Below are 22,747 nucleotides of genomic sequence, written 5' to 3' on the forward strand. Positions count from 1 at the left end.
GGCCTAATTCACACAGGGTGCTAATAAATATCTGCCATGCTCACTGACCTCATTAGAATTGAAGCTCTGAACTACTTGGAGTCAGTGGCAAATTCAGAACATTACAAGCTTAGGAAGTTTCCATAACCTAAATTACAAAGATATAAGAAATAAACTATGCAATCTTCAAATACTTGGGGAAAAAAATGATGGGGGGGGAGGGGGGAGGAATCAACAAAATTATGAATCTTGTATTTAAAATAACTAACATTAATTACTCATGATGAAAAAAATCAAAATATCTCTACTCTCAAGACTACTTACTGACATGCTACAACGGATAAAATAAAATGTTTTAAACTAAACTTCATTAGTGTCATGATTAGACTGTTTTAAGCTCCATTATGTTATAACACCATTTTATCAGCTAGCAATAATTAAGTCTAACTATATGTACCCACCATGTAAGCTGAAGTAGATTATTATGGGAAATGCAGGATCATACAATTATAACTGTTCAAAGCAGTTTCAATAAAAGAAATTAAAATTTGATTTTGAATGAAATTACAACTGATCACACATAGCTGTTTAGCATATGTCAAAGAAAACAAAGAAATTTTGAAAGGAATGAGAAAAAAGAACATCTAATGTGCTCATGCCACATGGAATCCTGTATTTTATTCATAATTTGTTTTCCTTTTAGGGGGGGACTATCTCATATTTCAGTTACTCCTGAGAGAAAACATACAAAAAATTCACGTGTTCCAAAATTCCCAATTTGTATGAACAGCCGATATCATTAATACTGGTTACACTGGTCTTTGCTGTGTAAGTCCATCATGCATCCAATAGCAGATGGAGCGGGAATTGGGAAGTACTAGCTAGTCCAGTGGAAGAACGGTTGACAAACTGCCTCTCTAGTACATCATGGTCTATGTGTCTGGTCATTCAGGCCTTCTCCTTAACTCTTCATATTTTGAGGAACAGTGGATCAGTCAATTCCATTATATTCTTTTTCAGAGCAATCTATTTCTTGAGGTCCATTCTGGCCTCTCTGAGAGTCTAAATCTCTGTACTGCAAAAAGCCAGTCTCTCATGGGCATTTTTTCCTTTAAATAAAAGTAGTATGGCTTTCATTCCCCCTCAGAGGAACTCCACAAAAGGGCTATATTCAGATAAAGTCCAGGCTAGCACAGTCTCCAGAAGCCATGTCTGCAAGCAGTATTAAATGTCATAGTCTAGAGAATAATGAAAGGAACCCAGGATGTCCTGTTTTCTGCTGTCAACATTAAAAGAAAGAGGACAGTCAACTGAACATTCACCCTCTTCATCAAAAGACAATAACACAGGGAATATTTTTGCCAGAAAGTGCTTGTGGATATTCCTTAGAGCACCATTTCTACTGAGGAACAGGGGTGGAGGATACCAAGTCACAGCTGAAAAGCCTTTGCGGTCATTAACACATTATTGCTGTTGTAAAGCATCACAGACTTGTAAAGTATTAAATACATGTAATATTGTGCTCTGCCAACAGGAAAGGAGAAGAAGCTGGATGCCAAACAGTCCCTGCCTGTGACTGTGTCTGACTGTAGAGCAGCGAGGTGCTGAGTGGGAACTTCACAGCCTGCAAAGAGCACGAGCTAGTCCTGTCCTGGCAGTGCAGACAATTTTGATGAACAGAAAATGCCATCAGCTTCCCAAGACTGCCTTTAGAAAGGCCATTTAGGACTGTAAGACCATAAAACACTCAGAGGAACAGATTTGATAAATGTAATTCCATAGCAGCCCCTTAAAATATAAGCTTTTTCACACAAAAGCTAAAGGTATTGGTTATAAAATAGGGTGGTAAACGATCTCCCAGGAAATTCAGTAAGTAAAATGTTTCAACAGGTAACCAGCCTTTAAAAATACAGGAAGAGGCTGTTTGTAGTGCTCACTCATACTGACATGTTTTTGTGGTCTTTTACTAAAAACCAGGATAAAATGGAAGTGAACACAACACAAAATTACAATTTAGAATGAATAACAACAATTATTGTCTTCATCCAACTTCTATGAACAGTTGTTTTCGAGATTTTAAAAACTGTATGAATTCTATAGCGGACATTTAGAATTTTATGGGCAGTTACAACAATCTGCTTCACTTATAATTTAATTCACTTAAAATACAAACCTTTTATCCCCCTTCGAGATCCCACTGACCAGTTCTTACTACAGCACTGAAAAAATAAAACTACCCTAAAACTAGAGTCCTATTTGTCCCCAGTTTTGAATCCTAAAATGTCACTTTAGGGTTATGATGATGAACACAGAATATTCTAAACCAGTTAAATGTAGACCAACTGACAAAAAATTCCGTTTTGAATATTCAGCTACAAAAACTTTTCTAGATTTTTAATTCACTTATTTTCCTCATAAAACGAGATTTAATACATTAAATACTCTATTGCAACCTGAGGACAAAAGAATTACTAACTGGGACAAGAGGAGAATGGATTGTTTATTTGGAGCACAGTTTATACAGATGCCATGAGAGTGCGGAGGGGCTTGGCTGGTTGCTTCTGCTTTAGCAGAATCATTGACCTTTCTGGATCGCAAAAATGATTTTGTTTTTACTATAGTTTCTAAAAGAAGAGGTCTTCAACTCATCTCTACGTCTAATGCATGTATTCCCACATATATGTTCGACATTATATTATGTGTTAGGAACTGTTCTAGCAGTTCAAATATAAAAGGAGTGCCCCCGTTAATTTTATATGGATTATAGCAGAAAGTGCTATGAATATTATTTTGGAATTAGTCATCAATGGTAGCCATACAGTCCAAAGAGTTTAGCCTATGTATCTATTAGTAACTGGTGTATCATAATACTTACACATATCCCCATTTCTCCTACTGGTCTTGTAATTGGAACATAACCAAATCACAGGGCATCCTGCTCTGGAGTTCTCAATACAAATTGCAGTCAGGATTTGGTACCACTGACAAACAAATCCTGTTGCCAGCTGACTTTTTTGGCTGACAGTCCACCTCAGCTGCAGCATGTCTCGGCTGAGAAAACAGAGTACAGTATGCCTTTCCTTTCCTCGCACACCGCACCACATTCTTTTATTTATGAAGGCACAAAATGTCTGAAAGCCAGCCTGAGGAATCCTTGGTCCTGGTGGGGCCACGGTGCACCACAGGAAGCTGCAATTCCTTCTTAAATTGTGAATAGGCAGGTTTTTGCTCTAGGCTTCCTCACAAATGGAAAGAGTTAGTAAAATGAAGGTTATGTTAACATGTTACACTACCCACATGCCTTCAATTACAATTTGAACTCACATTTACTGAACATCAACTGTAGCCCACTTGCATTAAAGAGAGAAGCCTGCAAGTTCTCACAGAAGCTGTGCTTTGATTTCTGTGCAGCTATTTACTTGCATAGTGGGTATAACCAATCTGAGCAATGGTGGAAGGATAGCATCAACCAGGATAGAGTATGTGACTGCACATAATTTTACTAATGATATTTGTTGTCTACTGAATATAAAATCCTCTGAAGTGTATCAAAAGCTGCTCTAGGGGATCACACTGAATAACTGAAACAACTGCTTGCCAAGGGAGCCATTAACACTTCCAACTGTTGAGTCACTTGAAAATTTCCCTTCCACTTTCTGCTCACTAACCCTTTAAAGGAAAAAGGAACATCAAACTTAGACAGCTGGCAGGGTGAACAGAAGGATCCCCTGAACTGCTGCCACACTACAGAAATTGAAAATGGGATCTCTTCTGGATTCTCCTCCACCTGGATGTGTGGGAATTGCCTTTTGGTGCTGCCAGATGTCAAGGTATGGGAAAGAAGCATGGGAATTAAAGATAGGCAGAGGGAATCTAAGCAGAAATATTTTGGAAGTGTGAAATGTAAAGCTCTCCCTGGAACATTAACTCATCCTCAGTGAAAATACACTGAATGAAAACGTGCTTTCAGATGAATCACAATTTATATCTTAATGTATTACAACCAATGTGGGATATCTAGTTATATAATCAGAGCCCTAAATCAAACCTTCATCAAAACTTAATTTAACCCTCACTTGGAGTGCCATATGAAGTTTCAAGTTTTACATTAAAAAATAAGATTTTACAGATACTTCATACCTCTTTGTTATGGAAGAGAATGAAATCTAATCTTCTGGACTAATTTCTCCCATGTTCTGCATTAACAAAGCACTCAGCAGAGGACACTAGAAGTCCGATAGTCCAGACTAGGAGAGAGAGATTTGATAATCCTCAAAGTAGTGCATAAATGTGGTCCCACTGCCATTTTGGATTCCTAGATTTACATGGCTTAAAAGGTTGAAATAGATTATCCACAGGAGACCAAATTATATATTAAGCAGTCAGAAATCTTCTTTTCACAGAAACTTACACAGAACTTAGCAGATGTGTAAGGAAGACACCCACTCTGTTTCTAACTGAAATCTGAACTCTCACAACTAACCTTGCATGTAATTTTCCTTCTTACCTCAAATCTAGATGTGAAAAGGTATCACCTTTCTAACACCAGAAAACGTCCCACTGTTTTCAAAAACTCCTCCAGCTGTAAGGTCATTATTTTTAATCAGAAAAAAAACCCCAACCTTATGCCCTTTTGAGCATCAGGAATCACTGCAAAACAGGAGGCAGAAGCTGAAAAAGCAAGACACATCTCCTTCAAATGAAAGAGTTTTCAGAAGGGAGAGAGCTCTGTCTTGCTGCCTGAACAAGCACTGTCCTTTTGGGGTACAGTGTGGTTAAAGCAAACCTCTACAAAGGTAACTGTATCACTTCAGCAAAAATCTATTTGAGAAGGGAAGACCAGGATTCACTAGTTTGGAAGGAGTGTAAGCTCTCCAACAACGAAAACTGTTCATGTTAAATAATTTGTGGTATCAGACAGGTACCAAACATATGCATGCACTTGTGCCCATATTACATACACAGAGAAGTATTTAACCAAGTTCAAAAATATTACCAGAGGTTTATGGGTGATGTAATTATTATTTGTCTGCAAGCGTTTGTACTACATTATACACTTAGGAACAGAAAATCATCTGATTACCTAGACAGAAAAGCACAGTTCTACCATGACACTGTTGAGTGGAAGAAGACTATTTTTTCCCACACATTAGCTTTCAGGTTGGCAAACCTGCTGGGGGCTTAGATGTAAAAGAAGCAAAACCAAAGCACCATCTAGTTTGAAACAAAAAAAAAGCCAAACTCAGAAACAGATGTAAAAGTCTGGTAGATAAGGGAAGTGTGGATGTGACCGTCACCAAGAGGGAGTACACAAAGCGTTCTTTTGATGTGTTTTGCCTTCTGTGGCAGTGCAGCCTGCTGATACACTTGAAAAGGGACAAGAAACCCACAAAAGCCTATAGTTCTTCCTGTGAAATCTACAATTCCTCTCCCTCCAAATGCCATATTTGATTACTGGACTCTAGGGAACAACATTACAGAAACAGAGTTCAGCTACCTAGCATAAAAGAACCATTCTTCTTTGGCTGCCAGAGAAGAAAATACAACTGCTGTGTCATTCTGCTTGACCTCCTTAAAATGACAGAGCTTAGCAGCTGAATATGAAGAGGGATGAAGGATTTCTGCCCTGTACTCCTGCTAGCTGCACCTGGAGATGGAAGACAGATCTCTGTACTACAATATAAAGAGCAGTCAGGTATTATTCCCTCTTTTTTAATTTGACTTGTCTTTTACTAATGGTGATTCTTCCCATCCTCAAAACCAGGGTTTTTTTTATAAAAAATGATGGGAAGGACAGAGCAAGGAAGGGAACCAAATCCTGTTTCTTTTCCTCTTCTTCTTCCATCTGTTGGCAGAAGAGAAGAGTATTACCACTGTCCCAACACAAGTAGACTCCTTGGCCAATGTACCAGGGGGCATCTCTGCAATTCCAGTGTGTGAAATGAAGAGTTTTTTCCATGTTATCTGACCAGTTTGTCTTCTGATGAGACTAACCAGGAGCAGAAGCAGTAGCACAGTTCCTTGTTCTAGAATTTTCTGTGGTACATATGTCTGGGTGTCAAAGACTGAGGGAAATCCTACAAATAAACATTTTTAGATACAGAGCCACAGATACTGGCACGTGCTAGAGGAAGAGAAGGAGACATCCCTGAAATCAGTATTTAAAATGTCAGTGTCGGGCTGAGGAACAAAAGCCCTCTCCATGAGGTGGTACACAATGTGGTGCTGTTGCGAGTAATAGACAACAATACATGAAGTCTACATTTGCTCTTTGCAGGGCTGTGTTTACTCTGCAGTTCAAATAATAGTTCTCCTAATGGCCTACAACATGTTCCTGCCTTAGTGAGGAAAGGAGAAAGATAACCCCTGGAGTTTGGAGAAAGGGAGGGGAGCAGGTTCAGCTACTCTGGAGCTTTTCTTCTTCAGAAGGCTCATATCACACAAGGAGGACACACCACTAGGGAGAGAGATGAAAGGACTTACTGTTTCTCATTGACTTAATTTCCACTCCAAGCTATATAAAGACTTCAAAACTTTAAGTATCCATATCCCACAGGAAGATACTGCGGTACTGTGTGTTCTGCAGTCTTCATAGACTTTGGAGTCAAATTGCCAGCATGCCCATTTGCCATATTTATCCCTCAAAGGTTGTCTGCCCTAATCTTTTCTGGATCTGACCAATTGTTATGTAGTATCAATGAACTATCTTACATGAATTTTCAGTTTTCTTATAGCAACCTACCGGTTACTTTTTTAAGGTTGATCACAAAAATTAAGAGACTATCAAAATATAAGTGGAATTTCATGGTTTATTGAAATTTGTGTATTTGGATGGCCAGTGTGACTAAGAGAAGGTAGCTTCCCAGGTGAAGGAAAAGTGAGAGACCTGAGTGTTACTGGCAGACCCTTTTCATCAGAATAAAGAAAGGAAGACCTTAAGCCTCAGATCAAGGCCTCTTTGTGTTAATTCTCACTACTTGGTCTGGTGGCAGCAGGTGAACTGAATCTGAAGAACTTAGGCTGAAGAAGAGAAGTGTAAATTGTAAACATGTAGCCATTCAGTAACACACTGGCTCCAACCAAATACATGAAATTTTAGCACTCATTTTTAAAATGCAATAAAAGGCACTTGAAAATTCTATACTAATATTCACTAAGGTTTCCTACATAACATGAGCTTTTGGGAGAACAGCAAACTTCATTTCTGTCTCCTACACACTGACTTCTATATAGGTTTTAAGATAATATGATGATGACTTAGAAAATAGCAAAGAAATCAAGTTGTTTCCCAGCAGAGTAACAATATATCCATCACTGAAAGGAACTGATACACACCTCCAACTTTTCTCCATCTACAGACTATACACAGTTTAAAATAAGAATAAAGGGACACTTCAATATACTGAAAAATTCTGAACATATGGTAAGGAAAAATGTATATATCATGTCTATATGCTGATGCACACCAATTAAACTAGAAGGTAAGAGGAAACAGAAGACAAAAAAAGAAGGTCAAAAGCAAAAGGGGAGAAAACCAATGTAAAAGGTTTCAACTAAAAAGAAAAAAGGCTGTACCAGGGCCAAAAAAAGTTAAATTCATCTATGGCAGGGCATTCATTAAGATCATTTTAAAGTAGAAACCTTCAGACTGAAAGCAAAACTTGCTTTCCTGCTGATCTAAATCAAAGAAAAACAGGAGAGAGCTAAACAGAGAGACAATAAATTGAAAGATAATTAAAGTAAAAACTAAGAGAAGGAAGAATATTATAAAGTGACATGAAAACATTCTGCAGTTGAAACAGGGTTGAAGGAAAGCAGCATAAAAGGACTTTGAGAACTAAAACAAAAGGAGGAACCCTATGGAAAACACTTTCACTTGAAGTATAATAGAAACAAACTGTGTACACAAATTGTTGCATAATAGAAGACAGAGAGAGAGAATGAATAAATAACAGTGGAATAACAGTGATACTTCTTTACTGCAGATGGATCTTCTCATTCCAAACACCTACGAGGAATTCTTCACCTCAAAATGAGTCAAAGTCCAATGCAAAACAGAAGTGACAAAAACGGTAGCCCTAGTAGCAGTGCCATGGCTCATCTGCTACCATCTGGCCAGTCACCAAGACGCTCTGTTCTAGTAGTACACAAATGTGTACGGTCACTTCCCTGCCATCATGGCAAAGCCTGGAATTTGTTCCAGTAGTAGCTGAGTGACCCCTGTAGATAGTCGGTCAACTTCTTTAAGGGCAAGCTTCTGCACTCTCAAAGACTTAAATTCTTTGACATTTTAATCCTAAACCAGAATTTCCTCTGGTGGCAGTATTTTGTTTCTTTGCTTACTACAAACAATGGGCCTGAAGAGAAGTATTAATTAACCTTAAAGGTTTACTTGCAGCCTTCACTTTATCTTGCCACTGTTTGTCTATACCTGTACATGCATAGCTTTGAGCAACTGAGCTTGGTTTCTGTGATTGGCATTGGATCATACACCACAAATTCATTTCCATATCTTATATCATACCACACATTAACACTCTAGTGTTAAGAAGTCCTTTCCCCTCCTCAGTCTCTGGAGATGGAACTACTGTGAAGAATATATAGAGAAAGTGTTCTAAAACAACAAGCCTTTAAAAAAAAAAAAAGTCTCCAATACTGTGAACTGGTGCTACTTTCAAGCATTTTTACCCTTGCCTTTGGGGGAACAGAACTACACAGAATGGTCTTGAGAAATGAGGGTATGAGCTAAATGCCATTTTCACTTACTGAACTAAGTTATTAGCAAAAGATGGTAGATCAATTTTACATGGAGACCTTGAAATAGGAGAAGATATCTTTATAAAAATACATGGTTTAGCACAACTTCTGAGAAACATTGTAGAGACCGTGAATACAAAAAGTCCAAATAGGCAATACCTGTGTTCCCTTCTGTCATCAGTCACCGAAAACTCCATAATTATACATAAATGGGAGTTATGTGTAAAAGCAATTCATCTCCTTTGTGGAGTAGATGGTTGAAATACAAATACAACTGTCCAAAATAATGCAAGACTGGAACAGGTGTTGAGCCATATGAACCAGATCATCCTCTCCTGGTGCCAGAATGCAAACTAACAGGATGGGACCTTACTTGTAGGGAAGGAAGAGGAGCAAGACAGTGAGTGTGAAAAGAACTAGGAGAAAAACAGTGTGTACGACTGCACAGAAAATCAGGACAGACAGAAAACATTTTATAAAGATACTAAAAAAAAAACCAGCTGAGAAATTTGTTGGACACAATGCGCTCTAGAAAGACCTGAATTGAAAGCAAAGAAACTGTCTCTTTTTTCTTTTCTGTTGGTTTTTTCCCTACAGTGTTCTGTGAAGAAGGAACTGTCTGGTCTGTCTTTATAAACAAAAATAAATCTGACATCCATATATCTCAACTTCTCTTTCTGACGAAAATAATCTGAAAAAGCTTCCCAAAAATGAATGAATACCTCCATGTCTGAGAAGTTGCAACATCAGTGTTAAAAGCAGGATTGAAAGAGAGAAATCATTAGCTTCTGTTCCTCTTCAGACAAGCTGAAAATAACTATTTGAAAAACAGCTGAGAATTTTGCAAGAACTAATGTGGCATCCAACTGTTTCTGTGAAGTGCTACAGAATGGCTTGCAGGTAAAAAGGAAATCTTTGTATAGGTGGTAATTAACTACAAAGCATTTAGGTAGACTGAGAAGCTCTTAGTGCAATACCTTCTGTCCAGTATGGCAAAAAAATTCAGTGATACCATGAAGTAATAAAGTCAACCTTGAAAAACACTAACAGGGAGAAGCCACAAAAAGGACAGACAAAGCTGAAAAGTAATTTCAAAAAGAGAATCAAAATCTAAGTTCATCACTTGCATCAGGCTTGCTGGAAAGCATTAACAATTGTTTCCTATCCAGTTTTACCTGCAGTAGTCTAAAAGGGAGAACAGGGATTTTCCTGAACTCACATCATGCAAAAATATACTGATTTTGCAGGGAAAGTTCCCTGGGAGGCACACTTGGCTCAGCTCAACATCATCATCTAAAATAATGGTCAGGGAATCAAATAGGAAGAAGTAATTCTAGTGAACAACGTTAGTAGCCTCCCTGTGACGTTGTTACTGAAATTCCCCAAAGACAAGAGAGAGAGTTATTTAGATCCAAATAAGCCTTTAACATCTGGTATGAAGCCAGGGACTCAGATAAGGGCTGGGAGGGGTGGTTAAGGAATAATTCCATCAGCAGTGGCAGTAGAAGACTTGAATTGTGGGTCAAATATCAGCAAAGGTATCTAGAATAAATTTGCAATTGAACACCATAGAAATATCTGAAAGATCATGAGACAAGGCCAAAGACACTTAGAGGTTGTAAAATTGGTCACAGGTCTGCAACTGTCTCATGTTGGAGTGCCATTAGATTGAACTATTGCCAGTAAAAAACACTGCTAGATCTAAAAGTACAAACCCCATGAGAAACTGCCATGAAATCTCAGCAAAATGCATTTGGTTCTCATTTACTGTGGTATGCTACAAGACATACTGTATAAAGGTCAAAGGCAAACTCATCTTGTGGCTATGTGCTAAACAACATTTTGGATGGGATGCTGCCATGAAAAAGGTTGGTATTTTTGACCAAGGATGCTGTCTTCTGCTGTTTTCTTCTGAGTGTGTTCACAGAAATGGCATTTTCTTGTAAATCATTAGGATTATGTCAAATTACTTAGCTCTGGAATTTATTTCTCCCTTGCAATGGGAACTGTCTGCAAGTGCTCAATCCCTGGCTAGCCAGCTGGGTCAAAAGCGGAAACAATATCTTGCTAAAATATGTTGATCTTGGCAAGGACCTATTCAACACATCACCACAACAATAGATTTAAATAGAGACACAAAAAGCAAGCTTGCTAGTGCCAAAACAACTGGGAAAATAAAGCCCATTTCCTATTCTCAATATGGCAAGTAATAAAAAAAATATCTGTTAACAATCAAATCAAGCTGACAAAGCAATGTTAAAATGGCTTGGAACAGAGCCAAAAAAGATCAGAACAGATATAGAGAGACAATACGCACTGGGCTGCGAAGCCCACTTCACATCATCACAGGAAGAGACATAAAACCCAGCATGATGTGCATTATTACTATCATATATTAAAAGAGTTGGGCATATAGTTAAAATATCAAATAAAGATGAACAGACATGATATAAGGGATTACAGTTCTGTCAAAGATGTGTTTTTCTTTCTTTGTTCAGAGTTAGTTCTTCAGTCTGAACACCTTCTTCCTCACCTGTCCTTAGTCAGAGCTGCTTGTATGTATTTACATGGCACCTAACACAACGTACACTCCCTAAACATTAGCCACTATAATAACATATTACTCTGGCAAGTGGGAGAACATAAACAGGCACACTTTACAATTAAGATGCCTTAAAACCTTCTAAAAGCATGAGTAATTCAAGGATACCAGGCAACTAAATGGTAGCAACAGCCTTACTCATAACACCTTCTGAAAAAAAAAAAAAATTAGTAACCCTTTAGATGACTTTTTCAATGCACCTTCTTTCACAATTGAGAAGTAGAAATCACTACTTTTTAAAAATACATATTTAGAATGCAATGTTTCTGAATATTTACAATTCATCAGTCAATCTAGCACACACTGTAATGCCACTAGGATGTCTAGACCTTTATTCATCATTTTCATAAATTTTGTTCTAATCTATGGCATCAAACAGATGCAAGATGTGGTTTTGTACCTAGGGATGCAGGTTCGTCAAAGTATTCTAATATTAATCCATATCAGACTATATAAGCTTCCCAGCTGAATATGTTCCCAAACTGCTGAGAGTATAAGAAAACTTTTATATGTGAGAAAGTTACAAGTTGATACACTTTTTCTTAGGATGGAAACAGAGAGTCACAAGCACCTGCATAGTTTAATACGGGAAGAAGTAAAGAAGTATTTCAGTCACTAAAATACTATTATATGCTTGATTTGGTCACCGAAAGCACAAGGTAATTTTTATTTTTTTTTTTCACTTCAGAGGTGTATTTCTTTCAGTTACATTGTGTCTTTCAAGAGAAAAAAAAAAAAAAAACAGATTCATGTACATTTTGCAAAAACACAACACACCTGATAAACATTGTAAATGGGAGTTAGCAGGGCTTTCAGACTGACAGTGTTACCAAAATGGTGAAGGAGAATACACGATAAAGCAATACAGCATGCAAGAAACTGTGCAGTCTTGAGATTTTGCTTTGCTTCCTTAATCAATCAGGCAATAGCTTACATAGTTTCTAATGATTTGTGACTATACAAGGATATGGAGTTAATACAGGCCTGTGAGGTCTCAACACACTGTCGTAGTGTCATTAGTGAAAAAGGTGGGAATAAGGGGTACCTCCTTCATCAGATGGCCTTGTTATCTCACTGCAGTAAGAAAAGGTAGGGTTCGTGTCAGAGCCATCTGATTTATAATCTCCCAAACTGGTAGAATGTAAATACTGCTTACTGTAACGGCTTGCTCTTTCTACAAAGGTAGAAAGAAAGAATATCACAGTAAATAGATGACAGAAGTGCAAAGATGAGCAACCACAAAAACCCCAACACTGCTAACATTAAAATTCATATACTGATGGCATTAAAATTAAAGTGACTTGTTCACAATTTTGTAACCATTTTCAACACCATTAGTTCAAAAGGTTGCTTCAAAATCAGATACAACTAAGCATGTTCTTTGCTTTATAAGAATAGCAGAAATGGAAGGTAGGATTGAGATACAGGGAAAAAAAGGGATGAAGATGAAGCATATGAAAATTTCTAGTGGAAAATCAAAATGTTCCTTTATCTCAGCATGCATACAAGTTGATCATACAAGTGCATCTGGAAATAATGCAGTATGACATTTGAAGGTATATTTATAGTTCCACTATCAGTAGCAAAGAAATTCATGTGTGGAATTAAATGTTCAAAATAAACACTTCTAGGGGGAAAAAAAATCCAAAAACTTGTAGAGCCAAAACATTGCTGCTTATTATTGCATTACCTTCTCTCCTTTTCCATCTACCCTTAAATTATGAACACCTTGGAGTTGCAAACAATAGCACAAGGCATACTATCATGTGCCATATAAGCAAAATGTGCATAGAAAATAAATCAATTTCATAAATAGGCCACATTCTCCATGAAATTTTAGTAAGGTCCAACTATTTGAAAATTCTACTTATAGTGAAGACAAAATAGGTCAATGCTTTTTAAGTGACTGCTTGTAAGTTGTATGAAAAACTGTTGTTTAAGATAAGATTTATTTCACTATTTCTTATCTGCACACGTGATTACAGCTGAAGTTCCTATAAAACACTGCTTTTAACAGTTATATATATATATATATGAAAACATACTTATAAAACATATGGCTGGCACATTGTCCTGAAAATTTACTGTATCAACTTAGTTTCATAAACATAAAAAGCTGAATTGGGGAAAAGTCAGGATATAAGCAATACCAGAAAGCATATGCAGACTCCTAGACTGAATATTGTCCTCCAGAGGATCAATGTCGAAGATGGAGCCAGGATCTGTGCGCCAAACTTTAAGATCTTTTCCCAAAGCACAGAAATTATAAGACAGACAAACAACAAAGGAAGTAAAAGCATGAAAGGAATGAGTTTTAACAATCAGCAAACAATTTCCTTCATCTAGAAATTAACCAAAAGATCTAGATATTCACCTGAAAGGACCGGAAAGCATTAATTTCCTGCTTAAAGGAACTTAGTGCATTCATTTTAAGCATTGACATTATTTTAAGGAGACTTTTTCTCCCAATTTTTGTTTTCCTCTTCTAAATATGACTGTAGTATTTTCTTAAGTCTAAATAAATGGAAACAAGTTAAATATCACATACCAGAGGTCTTTTCCACTAGAAGAACCAAAATGATCAGAGCTACAAGATTATGTCCCCAGTCCACCAACAGCATCCTTACTCCACAGAGATACTGCAGTATATATCCCTATAGCTGACAGCTGGCAGTATACATCTCTACAGCTGACAGAGGCACTACAGGCCCTCCCTTGCATACAGTAGAGATCAAGTCAGCCTAATAAGCAAAATCAGGGGCATAGTTCATCCTACCCAAAATAAACTTCTACAAGTTGCTCAATTCGTATGAAGTACCCATACTTCATGAGTGAGCGGCTGCATGGTGCTTAGTTGCTGGCTGGGGTTAAACCACGATGCCATCTTTCTTAATTAATACCAAAAAAGGCCTAGGGTGACAAATTCAGCTGTAGAAAACTACATTGTAGACATCTACAGTTGGGTACAATGAAGCCCACTATTAACTAGTAATTTCCTTTGTCTTCCAAATATCCAAGTTTCCTGGGACACAGACTTACTGTTGATCCACTACTGAAAAGCATTTTTGGAATTCAATGTATGGATTCAGTAACAGTAGTAATCATAAAATCTCCAGCTTTAATTCATACAAGTAAGCTATTAATATCTCTTGAATACACTTGCCTGAACTGGATATTGAAAGAAAAAAGAGTCAATATGAAATAATTAGTTTCATATCTGAGTTTAAGTTATAATCACAGCAGAAAAGTGAATACAGATTCAACCATGTTTTTAATAAACCTTTAACAAGTAATTACAGTGTTGTACAAGTTAAGAGGAGGCTTATAACAAATGCAGAAGCAGCTACAGTGTAAATTCTTGATCTACTCACATCAATCTAATATATACAATTCATATCTGCTATGTCTAAAAATATAAAAATCGTTTAATCTCTTCAAACCAGTTTAAAATAAAACCTTCATGTAAAGTACAAGCAGTTAAAGCACAAATCTACCAGATCACACCTTTTTACTTGTGGTTTGCTCCTTGGGCAGACCTGTCTGCTAGATTTACTCAATGCATTGGAAGTGGGAAAAATAATTGTCTTCCCAACTTGGTCCTTTTGCTGGTTTGACTGGTATCAAGCTAAATAATGGGTTGGTAGGTAAAGTAGGACTGTGGGGATCCCAAATATGTCATGTTTCAAATGATTAATAGCCTAGAGGCAATGGAAAGAACAGACAGAGCTAATAAAATAAATCCCATGGCTTCAGAATACATTCAATTGTATGTACATTATGTGTTATCTACTGCAGCTCCCATAAGGTGAGGCATAGTGCTAACTCCTTCTTGATAAGATGAATAAGCCAATGCAAAATCTTTTGAAAAACTATGTGTTAGTCCTAACGGTGATAAATTATGCAACTACATAAAGCACTGGCAGGCATGAAAGGGGTGGGGGAACTGGTGAATGCCCAACTTCTGTTTGATCATGCCTTAATAAGTAAAAACATAATAAATACAGTTTCAGGGCAGCATCAGAGCAGCAGCCATTGATTTGTATTGATTTTATCTATCTCTGTAATCTGAAATAACATAGTTAGAATCTTGGCAATTTATAGGGCCAATCAATTTTAACTTCCTGGTAACTTTTGCCAATTTAAAATATCCTTATACTCACATGAGAATCATGGAGCCTCTTTAGTCACAGATCCAAAGCTCAGTTAGATTAATTCATCTTGATGAGTTTAGAATGGTTTAGCATGGGTAAAACTAGTGCCTATTTTCCAAAACAGAGGCATTAATTTTAGCAACCAGGCGTTTGAAAAAGTTGTTACAGCTTCACCAATAAAAAACCAACCAGATGGACTCTAACACAGAGGTACTTTTCATAACTGGCTGAACAATTACCAGCTAGGAAAAAACTCAAGGGAGTCATAGTTGTTTTTTTCAGTCTGTGATTTTTTTTCTAGCTGCCAAGGACATTCCATGAGCAGGGAGCTCACTGCTTCTTTTTAAACAAGCAGATATTATAATTGCAGTTCACTCTGAAAAAGCATTAGCTGAAATGTCACTGGATATTAGGCTCACAGGTTTGTCATGGCCTCTTTCCTTTAAATAATTGTACTACTTTTTCTGTTTTGTGAGCACAGGGAGTTAAGAATTCCTGTGTGTTTTGATACTGGAGTATTTTGAGGTGATAAACAGTACTAATATTTCAGTTACTACAGCTCAAGAATTTATCTCACAGATGTTCTTAATCCTAATGTGTTTGTGCTAGCAAGCCTTCAGTTATTGAACACAGGATTGTACACAATTCTTACACAGGGCTACAGCACACGTGCATTGCAGTACAAAGTACGAGGTCTGAAATGCGCACCAAACAGCATATTGCAAACTGCATATTAAACTGCGATTTTGCAGGAGCTTTTCTCTCTCTCTTTGGCTGCACCGCTTCTAGCTATGCAAGTGAGTTCAAGTGCTTGGGTCTCTACAGACAATGATTTTCTGAACAAGTTGTTGTCCTAGATCCAGAATGTGTGACCCTCTGAGACTTGCATGGTCTTAAAAGCATCAGTACCTTCCCCAGGCAGAGCTCTCTAAATACTCACTTTTGAGAAACCCCTTGTGACATAAGGCTGTAGCTACAAACATACAAAAGGAAAGAAATACACTTCTTTATGTGGTGGAGCCTCATTTGGAAACTTTAAGGAAAAGACTGAAGAAGCATTGCCAGGAATTGTATAGATATAGTTAACCTTGCTTTAGGCAGGAAGATGGACTATATGACCCACCAAGTAGTCCATTTGACCTGCAATTTCTCTGATTTTTGAGACGTAGAGTTAAAATCAACCCTTGCCATTATTACTATGTATGAAGGATTTTAGAGTGCTATCTCACAGCATATTTTTCCTTATGTAGACCATCTACGGTCTACACTGTTGTAAAGAACAGAAAAACAGGAAAAGGACATGCCAAAAGAAAAGAAAAGGAGAAAAAAAAAAAAATGTCAGGTCACCATTTCCTCTGCCATAGAAGACTTGCTAACTTTTAAGAGATTTCAACTATCCCTTTTGATTTTGAAATAGTGTTTATTATGAATACCCCAAATGACATCTTAATGCAATACTCTGTCTCTACATACAAAAACAACCTGTATTCTACCACCCCCCAAGTACCTGGTCTTATCTTGGACCATCTTTTAGAACATCACTTCTTGAACACTGGTGTTTGGCTTACCAGAGATATAGTGAGTTATTGATGAATTATAGCTTGAGATATTTTGAAAGCTGTGTGAAATTCTAAAACAAGAAGTAAATGGAGCATGTGCAGCTCTGGAGAAATTGCTGACTGACAGAAGGGGAAACATCAAACTGGGCTGCAACATTTAAACATTGAAATCTTGGAGAATCACAGCTTTAATCATCTCTCTTCTGTGCAAAATGAAGATTATTGCAAGTATTTTGGCCTTTCTTGAAGAATCAAAATTCAAACTTGAAATAATAGCAATGACTACCCATATTTGAAAAAAAAAATTACAGAGCAAATAACAATGTATCTCCCATTCATTCCCATTATTACTTCACCAGAAGCTGGCATTGAACCAGCAGTTCAACCCAAATTTCATACTGAGAAAAGAGTGAAAATGAAATCTGGAAGTGCTTTTTCATGGTTATAATGGAGAACACAAGCAGAGGCTTTCATCACTCCCAGAGTGTCTTCAATAGCAACAGCATTTAACAACTTACCAACAATTATTCCAGGTCTTCTATCCATTTCAACGATATGTGGATGCACACCTTTATATGCTGCATCACTCACAATTTGGGTGTTTTTCCGCACCCGCTCTGTTACAGGATCATCTACCACAGGGGTGAAGCCCCTGCCCTTTGTCTTCTCAAAATCTTCATGGTATTTTACCTAGGAAAACAAGAAGAATTACATTTTTCCCCAAGCTGCAACTGACAGCAAATAGTTACACTATGCAAGAATGCATAAGCATGTGTGTTTTATGAGCCACTTATATTATTTGGGTTTTGCATCATAATAGAATTCTTACACACATGAGATAGACTGGATGGCCGGCAAGTCTTTTCTACCTCCCTAACGTGATCTCCTGATATTTTTTTATCATTTTTGCATTTGTTTTCCATTGCCACTGAATTAGGCATTAACTGAAGCAACAAAGCACCATCTTATAGTCACACTGGACAAGAAAAGCCCTCAGGGGGTCATCTGGTCCATTCCCTTCTTCTCTAAGATAGGATAGCTCTCTACTGATGTAGACAACTATATCTGTCAGTAAAATATGTTCCAGAAGTAATAGTTCTAAAGAACTCAAGTATTTTCATTCACTGAGAATTTTATGTACACAGTTTCATACAAAAGGTACTCTTTTGTTTTATCATATGCCAGCTGGCTTTAAACTTAAGTTTTCAGAAAGAATTCTAGTTATTCTAAGCAGCCTACTTTCCAAAAAAAAAAAAAAAAAAAAAAAAAAAAAAGAAAGTAAAAACAAGGACATTAGGGTAGAAAGTGTTATATAATCAAGTGTTGGAACAAAACCAGTATTAGTAAGAGTTATAAAGTAGTATTCCCGATTATGCATATTTACTTTTTAAATAGTCTTAATCATCAAATAATTAAATTGACAAACATTCTCACACAAGCAAATGCACACAAAACAACTCATTCCAAGAACAAAAGTCACGCAGAAACCAGGAACGTGCACAGGCACAAGGTGAAGTGTGTCACCTAATCCAGTCAAACTGTGTGATGCTCAAATGAGGTGTATACTTTTTTAAAGAAAAAAAAAAAACAAACAAAAGAACAGACATTTAACTGTTAGAAAACTGTTTATTAGTATTTTGAAAATGTTCATTACAGTCATATGCAGTTAGCAAACACTCCCTCAACAGGCATAAGAAGAAAATATTCCTTCCATACTTGAGCAGAGAGTTTCATCAGTTACCTATATTAATGGAAGGCAAATCCAGTGGAAGTCAAGTGCCATTCCTTAGTATACTCTAGTTATAGGAAGAAAGTACCCTACCATTGAGATGTTGTTTTGTGTTTCTTTGACATGCCTTAGCTCAGGTGTGTCTAGAAGCACACTACGTCTACCTTTCATCTGCCTCTGATCACTGCTGTACTTGACCTGCAAAACACCAACAACAGCACACATGAAATTTTTGTTTACAGTAGAAAGGGTGGTGAGAATCACACCATGCAATGGTATCTTTTCCAAATCGCAACGCCCAACACTTCCCTTGTTTCTTTCTTTACACTCATTTTCTAGTGACTGATTCCAGAAGGAGGATACAGATGAGCTGGTATATTGGTAAGGCCAAAGGGCACGTTTATTCCATCAATCACTTACTCAAAAAAATAGTATTTACCTGAAAGCTGAAACTCTTGACTGTTTAAATGACATAAGTGAAATAATTCATTTATCAACTGAAAAGTAAGATAAATAATAAGAAAACACCACTGTGACTTGGACATCTTTAAAACATATTTGTATGGCTGATGATAAGCTCCCTTATTACCCAGACAGACCTAGATTCTGTCCTGTCTGCTTCCAGGTTGGGATTAGCATGAGAACCCATGGGTCCGTGGGGAATTCAACTCTTACAAGTGGATTAGTCCTGTGGCAGCCTTCTTACTCCTCTTTGGTAGCTAGTCTTTGCTAGCAGCACAAAAGCAACTTCTGGGACAAATCTGAACACACTGCTTTCAAAGGGAACATTTGGGCTCTGTGTTTTGTGCATCAGTAAGTACAGAACCTCCTATGTCACATGCCTCCTAATTAGCTTTTTTCGTGGCATTTTACAGGCTTGTAAAGATGCAAGGTTAATTATGTGTTAAAAAAAAAAAAAGGCAAAAACCTCCCCACACTCAGAATTCTAAAACAGTAAAAGTAGCTGGTCCTATGTGTTGGTTCTAGAGTGAATACTCTTACAGTTTCTCCTAGCTGGTTGAATTCTTCTACTAATGGACTCTCTTAGCTCCTACACTGCATTGTAACCTGCATACTGAGTGTTAGTAAATATTTTAGATTTACCTATACATTCACACTCAAAGTACTACCTCTCAAATCAGTTGTGCCAATCTATTTCAACATGCATTTGTGATGTGGGAAACCAATTGAAATTGTCTAACTCTCCTTAAAATTACATATTAGCTAAGGACAACATACCTATGAAAATACGAGTACTGGTGTCTATGTTTCATAAGTAAGTTTGAAGTAATATACAGAGAAACAGAAATATATGGTACTGCATATTCTTCAAACCCTTCTTAATTAAACAATAAATTTTCTTAGCAAATATATTCAGCTACATATGCTTTTGAATATAAGGCATTTTCTGGACAGAATAATTGCAACCAACAAAGTTTGGTTTTCATCTACTGCTCATTACCATAGAGGAGTATTTATCCCTGTAAATCTTGAGAAACAAAGTAAAGGAGTCACTTGGGGAAAAAAAAGCTTGATTTTCAGAAATAAAAAAATTATTTAAAGTCTAGAATTCTTGGGAAGTTTCCCTCTTATTTTTAACTATGCACTTCAAAACTAATTGACTTTGGTAGATATGCATGAGCATTTTAAGAACGTACTTAAGACATATATAGTTACAAGGTCAGATTCTGTTCCTTTGTCCTTAGACTAATCCTCTGACAAATCCAACCTACTTTACTTTCCCCCCCTACACTCAGTTCTAGAGTGTTCACTACTATTCATTCTCTTCTGCCACCTTGAGACAGTGGCTCTGCATGAAACCTGTTCTATTTGCCATCTGCAGGGGCTTTGTCACTGATATTGTTTCAGTGTCGAGGACAGAGACTGCAGTGTAACTAGTCTGGTCCTTTACTTTGCCATGCTGGTTTGACTTCTTCCTTGCTTCTTATTAGAACTGCCTGCTGCTTCTTACACCACTATCGTGGTGATTTAAAAAAAAAAAAAAAAAAAAAAAGTAAGTATTTCCACAAAAGCCAAGAAAAATATAGTATTTTACTCCTTAGTGTTTAGCAATAGGATCTATTTAGGACTACTCAGCTCTAACATAGCTGGTATGTCACAGAGTGAAATGGATGACTATATGCTTCCATGCTTTAAATCACAAAAAAATGAAATTTGCACTAAAGTTAAATTCTCATCTCCTTTGTTCTTTACTGTAATTTACTCCTGCAATCTAGCAACAAAAACTTGGTAACAAGAGACAAAGATTCTTGAAAGAATGACTGACCTCTACTGACTCTCTCCTTGAAAAATACTGGTGCCATCACAACCACCTACTTTTTTTGCAAGCATAATCAGGCAAGTCTGAGTATTTTTTGTTGCCCATATGTGCAGTGCATGTACTCAAAGGATAAAAAAAATCCATTCAGTATATGATGCAGTTGGATTTGACACATCAAATCTAAATGGAAAAGCATATCCTTGTTATATTCCTACAATGACTGAAAAATCTAAATGACAAAAAGATTCAAACAACTTGCCGAGCTGATATTGTCTTGATTCTTCTTGACTCTCTCTATCTCAGGAGTGACACTCATAGCAGTAGCTTTGCCAGGCTGCTCTCTGTAGTGAACCTATTATTTAACAGAATAAAATGGTACATACTATTTCAGCTAAAGCAATATCACATTGTATTACATTAAAATGTATGATTTAAAAGGTCATCCAGGAAACAACTGAAAAGCTAAAATGCATTTTAAGTTTATTAAAGCTTATAAAACTTGATTTTTGAAGCATAACCTTGAATTTTTTCTGTATAGTTGTCTTATTAATGCATTTGTGTGGATATATACACACATAGGCACACAACATCTTGACATTCACCACACAGGTCTTTGGCAGTATAGAGGGATATCTTATTTTTGGAATGGGGTAAGCCACAAATAATGCAGTAAAGTCAAGCAGAGAAAATGAAAAAACTGAATTTCAGCAATGCCCACTGTAAATGTATATTTGTCCAGACATAGAGATTCCATAAGGATACCATCCATGTTCTAACTTTTATATTCTATATATTCAAAGGTGATTAAACACAGGGGGTGCAATACATCAGACAACTTCCAACTGAATCCAACTGCCTAAATTTCACCATGTGTTTATTTAAATGTACTGTAGGAATATCCCCTCTATTACCTTTTAACAAAATACACTTGTAGCAATGATGAATATACCAAATGCACACTAAAGGCAGGATCAGTATCTAAAGAGGATAAAGTATAGGATGTGGCATTGACAGACCAATCAGTCTAATGTTAACCCTGTCCCCAAATACTGGGAAGTCAGATATGGTACACATTTAGTAAATAATTAGAGATTCTTGCATGACTTATGCCAATCCATATAGTTTTATGTAAAATAAACGTTTCCACACCAACTTTTTTTGTTTGTTTTTCAATAAGCTCTTGGTTTTGTGACAAGGATAACTGTACTGACACATCATGCTTATTTTACAGTGCACTGTGGCATTAGCATACATATTGTTCAAGGTATTATCTTCCCACACAACACAGTTTTGGTCTGTCCACATCAACATATTCCAACTGAAAAATTAAGATTTTATAAAAATGACAGTAAGCTATCAAATGGATTAAACTTGCAAACTAACATTTGTAAGGATAAAATGATTATTCAAGACTTAATGTTTCTAGAAATGTCTGAAGTTGAAGAATCTTCGCCCAAAGCTATTCCAGTGACCTGAAAGAGAATTTAATCTTTCCAATGAAATTTGCACAACACAAAAATTGGTGAGAGGTAAACAATGATGTGAGTAGAACAACTACCCAGACTGGTTTGAATCACTTGGGAAAACAGGTTTCTTTGAACCGAGTGCATTTTAGGAGAGCTAGATATAGCAACATGAATTCAGGAATAAATAGCATACACTTAAGTTAGAGGGACAGTATTCTTGAAA

General features: G+C 36.8%; 1 protein-coding gene across 1 annotated transcript in view; it reads right to left on the reverse strand.

The window, feature by feature from the left end:
* NEBL (nebulette) overlaps window positions 1-22,747 on the reverse strand; it is a 272,908-nt gene that overhangs the window by 17,816 nt on the left and 232,345 nt on the right. Inside the window, exon 5 of the mRNA XM_049798223.1 lies at window positions 17,567-17,738. Coding sequence (XP_049654180.1) covers window positions 17,567-17,738 — 172 coding nt within the window. The remainder of the gene's footprint in view (window positions 1-17,566; window positions 17,739-22,747) is intronic.

This window comes from Accipiter gentilis, chromosome 4, assembly GCF_929443795.1.
Source record: "Accipiter gentilis chromosome 4, bAccGen1.1, whole genome shotgun sequence".
Lineage (NCBI taxonomy): Eukaryota > Metazoa > Chordata > Aves > Accipitriformes > Accipitridae > Astur > Astur gentilis.